This window comes from Polypterus senegalus, chromosome 1 (genome assembly GCF_016835505.1).
Source record: "Polypterus senegalus isolate Bchr_013 chromosome 1, ASM1683550v1, whole genome shotgun sequence".
In the NCBI taxonomy this organism is placed as follows: Eukaryota; Metazoa; Chordata; class Cladistia; order Polypteriformes; family Polypteridae; genus Polypterus; species Polypterus senegalus.
The window spans coordinates 115,224,095-115,232,117 of record NC_053154.1 but is presented as its reverse complement, the minus strand read 5'-3'; the positions used below and the strand labels follow the sequence as shown (position 1 = coordinate 115,232,117).

The window sequence follows — 8,023 nt, the reverse complement described above, 5'->3', positions numbered from 1 at the left end:
CACTAATCAAGAATGCCCAGCAGAGACTACACTTCCTGAGGCAGCTGAAGCGAGCAAGTCTTCCCCCTTCCATCCTCACCATGTTCTACAGAGGCACCATTGAGAGTGTTCTGACCAGCTGTATCACTGTCTGGCATGGCAACTGCACAATATCCGACCACAAGCACCTGCAAAGGACAGTGAAGACAGCAGAGAAAATTATTGGGGTGCCTCTCCCTTTACTACAGGACATATTTTACAAACACAGTGTCGAAAAAGGCCTGCAGCATTGTGCAGGACCCCTTACACCCCCCACATGGACTTTTCACACTTCTGCCATCCAAGAGAAGATACTGCAGCATCAAAGCCACATCTACCAAGCTGCAGGAGATTTTTTCCCCCCAAGCTATCAGACTCCTTAACACCATCCTGCTCACTGGGATCTTCCACACTGCCTTAACCATCTCTAAAAACAGAAATTTTATACATGCAAGCCACTTTCCTGCAAAGACGAGTGGGCATGTAAAAAAGAACTGAAAATCTCATACTGACCTTTAAGTATTTGGACACTCTTGATATCCTTCTACTGTGAAACATTCTGACCTGTCATTGTTTACATATGTCTTAAACAACTATTATCATACACTGATAATTTATGTATTATCTATATCTATTATTTATTATTTATTATATTACATATCTATTGACTATATTTATATATCTAGATTGCAAATACCATCAATGTTCATATTGCTAACTACACGCCAATATTGCTGCTACTTCTTTGTCTTGTCTTTGCACAATGTCTTGTCTTGTTTGTATTTTAATTTTAAATTTTAATTTTATTTTTAATTTATTATTTGCACGTCACTGCGGAGGGCTGACGCCCTGCCCGGGGTTTGTTTCCTGCCTTGCGCCCTGTATTGGCTGGGATTGGCTCCAGCAGACCCCGTGACCCTGTAGTTAGGATATAGCGGGTTGGATATTGAATGGATGGATGGATTTGCACATCATGTTGTTACTCTGTGGACCCTGAGCTTCGCAATTTCGTCAATCTGTATACTTGTATATGGTTGAGATGACAATAAAGTTCACTTTGACTTTATCTTTGATTTAAAAGTAAGAATGAATCATTTAATTGTGAAACTATTTGGAATGAAAACACACAGCCACAGTAGTACCCTAGGACTGAGCTGGGGCACCCCTATATTTGAAGATTCATGTTAGACATGATGCACAGCTTAGATGTTCCATTCTACCAGGCCTCCATTGCACATGAATTTAGGAGGTGAGGCAGGGAAAGGGCCCAACTGGTAGGGAGTAGAGAGACCAGTATTTGGTACAAAAGATTCAGTGTTTATGAAGTGATTGGAGTTGTTGATTGGGTTTAATTAGGTAGCCACAACAACTTATAGACATTTGCTACCAAATTAGCAGCCATGTGTTCATTTTCCCTTCTCTTTGCTTTGTATTGTTTTTGCTCCTTGTCTTAGTACTTGTTCTAATTTTCTTTACTAAACTTTTATTTTGACATTTTTGGACTCCTTTGCATTACTTTGGGAGGACTTGAGAATGCCCCATCTTCTATATATCTTACACTCCCCCATGCTCCACCTCCTTTCTCTGTACTTTCCAACTCCAGTAGAACAAACATTGGCACTGAGTTTAGAGGTCAGAAGTCACAACAAATAAAGAGGGAATTACAACAAGGGACTTCACTGGGTTAGAATATTACAAAATCTAACTTAGGGCTACTTTAGACTTGTCTATAAACTGAAGCACAAAGGTACGTGAGCAAGATAAAATCTGTCCGAAATAAAAATTTACAGATAGTCATGCCCCTTGATTTGCCACGTATTATGTGCCCAATGAAAAAAATGCCTGTGGTGATGTAAAAAGGGCACTATATTAGAACAAAATTTCTTGAAGTAGTTTTCAAGTTACTTTCTTGTGCGTGTGACTGGCACTTTAATCTGGTGAGAGATGGAGACTGAAGTATGTGTACTGCCCCTCAATTCTTCAAGAAAATGAAAGCATTTAAGTAAGAAAACTCTCTAGAAGGTGATATGAACACTAAGGGGCCATGATCAGTTCTCATTGTGGCCTCATGTTGCTCAAACCCAACACCGACAGACACAGGACACAAGTTCAGCACACAGTTTATTTTTTTTCTTTTTCCACTTGGGAAATACCTTCCCATGTTTCCCACCTGCACAGCACAGTCAAAGCACAAGCACAACCACTCTTTTCTTTGTTTTCTTTTTCTTTCTCTTCTCTCTCTTCACCTCCACTCGTCCTCCAGCAGGCTTTGTCCACCTCTGTTCGACTCTGGCTTTCGGAGTACTGGTGGTTGGCTCCTTTTATAGGGTACCTGGAAGTACTCTTCTTCCGGCCACACTTCCAGGGGTGGAGGAAGTGCTGCAACACAAGGCTCAACAGTACCTGCAGCAGCCCCTGGCAGTGCCCATGGAAACCAACAGGACTGCACCAAACTCCAACTCCCATGAAGCCCTGTAGAAGTCCAGGGCACTGCTGCAACCCAGTGAGGCTGCCATCAAGTCCCCCGCATAAATGTGAAATGACATACGTTACTGGCCATGTACCCAGCAAGCTTAAACAACATGATTCCTAAGACTGCAGTCAACAAAAAATAAACAAATGAAATGATAATGTCCAGGCATCTAAAACATAATGATAAACATTTTTAATCACCTTAAGAAAATGTCTATGATCAGAGAAATAAAATCAATACTCCTTAAAAAATAATCCTTAAAAATATCTGTCCCGCTATCCTTTCTGGATCCATTTCTGATATTTTATGGTCTGCACCTATTCCGTCAACACTAGATAGTCTTGTTGACCACTATAACTCAGCCCTGCATTCAGCATTAGATAAAACAGCTCCTTTAAAACATAAGGAGGTTTCCTTTAAACGTTCAGCTCCTTGGTATAATTCAGAATTGCGATCTTTTGAAAGCAGCTGGCCGACGCCTTGAGAGAATGTCACAAAAGACTGGCCTCACCGTGCTCATACAGGCTTTCTCTGACCACCAAAGAGCTTACAGAGAAGCACTAAATGCTGCTAAGAACACCCACTATGGCAGAATAATAGAAAGTGGCCAAGATAACCCAAGGGTTTTGTTCTCTGTAGTTAATAAACTACTCCAACCCACATCTGGCCCAACTGCCTCTTCTACTAAAGTCTGTGAGGAATTCCTCTACTTTTTCCGTAACAAAATTAAAGATCTAAATAATTCAACTAACATAAATACATCATCTGTTTATATCTCTCCCTGTTTTCCCACTCCATCCAGCTCTTCTCTAAGTTCTCAGCAGTCACATCTGCGTTTGTTAATAACCTGCTTTGTAAGATGAGGCTGAGTACTTGTGTACTGGACCCCATCCCCAGCACACTACTTACATCCTGCCTTCATGCCATAATCCTGACTGCTACAACAATAATAAACTCATCCCTTGACACTGACTCTGTGCCGCTCACTTTTAAAATCGCTTCTGTAACCCCAATGTTAAAAAAGTCTGGTCTTGATGCTGACAATCTTAACAACTTTCGGCCTATTTCCCACTTACCTTTCCTGTCAAAAGCTCTTGAGCATGTTGTAGTCTCCCAGCTCACCAATTACTTAACCTCTAATAATTTGATGGAACCCTTTCAAACTGGTTTCAGGGCATGGCACAGCTGTGAAACTGCTCTGCTACAGGTAACCAATGATTTGCTTATGGCAGCAGACTCTGGACAAACCAGCATATTAATTCTATTATACCTCAGTGCAGCATTTGACACTGTCAGACATGACATTCTACTGTCCAGAATGGAGAACATGCTGGGTATCTCTGGCACTGCCCTCCAGTGGTTCAAGTCCCATCTGACTGATAGGCAAGAGTTTGTTAGTCTTGGCAACAACAGATCCAGCTCGGTGCCAGTCACACAAGAAGTTCCTCAGGGCTCTGTCCTCGGCCCTCTTCTCTTCTGTATTTATATGCTTCTCCTTGGCCATATTATTCGTAGCTATGAACTGGGTTATCATTTTTATGCAGATGATGCTTAACTCTACTTCAATGTTAAAAGTGGAACTTCATCGGAGCTTTCTCAGCTCACAACCTGCCTTAGTGAAATTAAAATCCGGATGGAGCAGAACTCTTTAAAATTAAACTGCAACAAAAATGAATTCCTGCAAATTGGGACTAAAATGCAACTTAATAAAATAAGCTCCTTCCCAGTCCATCTTGGCGGTGATCTCATCAGACCTGCTTCTACTGCAAAGAATCTTGGTGTCATTTTTGATTCCTCCCTTTCTTACTCCGCTCACATAAATCACATTAAGAAACTTTCTTACTTCCACCTCCGTAACATATCCCATGTTCGCTCTTTCCTCTCATGCTTTTATCACATCCTGCATCGATTATTGTAACTCGCTGCTGGCAGGTGCCCCTTCTAATCTTATATCACAGCTCCAGCTTATTCAAAACTCAGCTGCAAGAGTCCTTACTTGAACCAACAGCAGTGAGCACATAACACCCATCCTGCTCCGTCTTCACTGGCTCCCTGTGTCTTACAGAATCGAATATAAAATCCTACTAATAACCTACAAAGCCTTAAATAACCTCGCGCCAAACTACATCAGTCACCTCCTCCATCACTATGTGCCTGCCTGCCCACTAAGGTCCTCTGATTCTGGCAATCTTGTTGTGCCCCACACTAATCTACACTCCATGGGTGACAGGGCCTTCAGCTGTATAGTGCCCAGACTCTGGAATGACCTACCGAAATTAATCAGGTCAGCTGACTCCATGAATTCTTTTAAAAAACAACTCATCTGTTCAGGAAGGCTTTTAGCTCTACTTGACTTTATTACCCTTCTCTCAGTTTACTTCTCTGTCAAGATGCTCATGTAACCTGTATGTGTGTGTGCTAGACCATCAATTCTGTTGTCTGTTAGGCTTTCTCTGAATTTACTGTCTTAATCTTCTGTATTTATTTATTTAGTTTGTACAATGCTATATACTGTATACCCTGCCGTTCTTTCTTATATTCTGTAAGTGCCTTGGGCATGGGAAGTGCGCTATATAAATAAAATGTATTATTATTATTATTTTATTTCTAGTGTAGATGGAATTGCAACATTCAAGAAGGATATATGGAGGTGGGGTGTTTCCAGGATGAAGTTTGGGCAGATTTAGAACTTTCATGGGGCTTGCAGTAATTACAGGAGCCACCAGGACACTGCACTATTTGTCAAATAAAGCTGTTTGTATAACCACCTAAAATATCTGGTCTCATAATGCAATCATTTATAGACAGATAAAGCTGATGAGGTTAGTGTTGTGAGTGAGAAGAACATAAAATCATCTGTATGGATGAAGAGCAATTGGCGTTTAAAGGTAAAACAGAACACATATGTCTCAGCAAGCCAAGGAAAGGGGATAGCTTCTCCAAGTAAATATGGATGACTAAAGTGTTTACTCAGACCCACTGTGGGCAATTAGGTGCTTCATGTAGCCAATTTGAGTTTTATGTTTTGCCATTTATAGTTTCAAGTTTAGTCTATTTCTCTGCTATACAACGATATATGCCTGATAATCTGGGCATGCTTTCCCATGAGGAAGTTTTTTTTTTTTTTTATGGCCAATATTCTAATTATCTAAAAGCTACCTGCAGACTGTACCTTGACCTCTTCTTCCGACACTCCCATTTTTTACTGGTGGAATCAGCTGTACACTTTGGCACTTGTACAGTTGCAATGTCACCACATAAAGCTACATATTATGCTGGAGATAAAACTACAAAAATTCACTGCTGCTAACGCTGCTCAGCTGTTACCAACTTCCAAATGTTTCCTTAGCCTCTGTATGTGCTGATAATTGGCTTGATCTTGAGCTACTTATTTTTCCTCAATGGGACTTCTTGGCTCTAAGCGGCCTCATTTGAAGACTGCGTCTGTAATGATGATTGGCCTCGATGCTACAGGAAAGTCACTTTTACTGTATCGGTTAAAGCTGGGAAAGGTCATCTCAAGTGTCCCAACGATCGGCTTCAATGTGTGCATGATTGAAGCACTGAAAGGGTTCTCTCTGATAATCTGGGATGTTGGAGGACAGAAGCAGATGAGACAGCACTGGAAGCATTACTGTCAGGACATGGCTGGAGTTGTATATGTGGTAGACAGCACTGACAAAAGTCGACTAAAGGAGTCTAAGAGGGAGCTGGAGCTGATCCTTAAAAATGAGCACTTAAAGGCAGTTCCATTAGTTCTCCTGGCAAACAAACAAGACATTCCTGGAGCCTTGAATGCGGCTGAAATCACCAAGGAGTTCAAGCTGAAGAAACTGTGCAGTGACAGGGACTGGTATGTGCAGCCGTGCTCAGCTGTGTCTGGGGCTGGCTTGGAAGAAGGCCTCAAAAAGATAGCAGAGCTTGTCAAAATGAGTGTGACTTCAAAAGCTGAGCAATTTATAGGCTCTGCCAAAAATGCCAAACCATAAACCTGCTCCGGACAAAGTTCAGGAACCATGTGAAAAAAGAACATCCTCTTCAGGACACAGCTGAATAAAAAGTGACACGAAGTTTGCTAAACTGGTCAAGCTCTACAACATCTCACTTTCCCTGAACGTTTTGGGAGTACTTAACAGTTTCACAGAACTCTGTACCTTACGTCTGTGTGTTTCCATTGTAAATGAGCATGAAGGAACTAAAGAGAAATAGGGAATTCAGAAGCAAAAGGACTAAAAATAAACTAAGCTCCAAATAAATGTATAAAATGATTTAACCACTGAACAGGCAATGACCATGGACCAGTGTCTATGACTTGTAGTAGCACATTGAATAACTCTCAGTAAACAACGGAGTGCTTTAGAGTTCTAGCAAACTGTAAAAACATTTGAGATGAGAAACTGAGGTAAGATTTGAGGTTGTTTTCTGTTGTTCTAGGTAGAATTAAGAAAATGAATGCAATGATTACTTAATTGTAAATTTGTGAGTTTTAAATAATATATTAAGACATATTAGAATAACATTTTCTTTTATCAATATCAATGTTGCATTTTCATCTTTACAAACCATAACCCACACAGACTAATTTTGGTTTTAAACTGCTGCTGCTAATTCTACTTCAACATACGCATAATAAATCCTGTTATACAGATTCAATTCAACTCAATTTTATTGTCCTTAAAAATAAATTTGGTTTGTCAGTAAGCTGTACTAAGAGACCATGACATAACAATAAAAGCACATCTCAAGGCATATAGCCATTAAACATAAACTGCAAATAAATAAATTCTAGCAATGAGCATAGAATTTATGGTGAAAAATTAGATCAAACATAGTAGATTTCAAAAATTAAACCAACATTTAGACTTGACTCATAATGCTAACTATTCATCCTGTGATTTAAGCCTGTAAATATTTATTAAAATTTTATTTATTTAGGAGATTAAAAGCAGTTGAAATGAAAGAGTATTTGAACTGGTTGCTTTTTATACCTGGAACCCTGAACCTGTTACATAATGGCAACAATTGAGATCAAGAATGTAATGGGTCCTGTCTGATAATAAATAAATTTGAATGTTGGTAAAACCTGAAAAACCAAAGAGTAGAGTGTGGTAAAACTTTAAATGATGTAATTTGACATTGGGGACCTTTAACCTTGAGCAAAGAACACAGTTGTGCAAGAATTATGGTGTTACTACACAAGACATGCAAGGCAGGGATGATCACTAGACAAATGAAAAAAATAACTGAACAAATGTTATTTTTCTCAGTGGGCCCTGAGATAATAGCACCTGAGTTGGCTAGCCCAAAGTACTAGGAACTAGGCCACTCACCCCTGCTTGTTTCCCCTTCTGTTTGCATTACATTCCTGACAGTGCCGACTTTTTTCTAGTTCACCTCACAGTGCCAATCTCACTGGGTATTGGCACAAAAATACATTTAATGCTTTTCTTTCAGGTTATATTTGGTGTCCCTCAGAAAGTCCAGGGACCACATTTCTTCAAAACCAAATCCCAGAACAAGGATAAATGACAG

At 40.0% G+C, this 8,023-nt stretch overlaps 1 protein-coding gene across 1 annotated transcript; it reads left to right on the top strand.

Moving 5' to 3' along the window:
* Positions 1-5,721: 5,721 nt before the first annotated feature.
* LOC120531335 (ADP-ribosylation factor-like protein 14) lies at positions 5,722-7,554 on the top strand. The gene has a single exon (XM_039756642.1). It carries the CDS (start codon positions 5,893-5,895, stop codon positions 6,478-6,480), a length of 588 nt encoding a protein of 195 aa, XP_039612576.1. The 5' UTR covers positions 5,722-5,892; the 3' UTR covers positions 6,481-7,554.
* Positions 7,555-8,023: the final 469 nt, after the last annotated feature.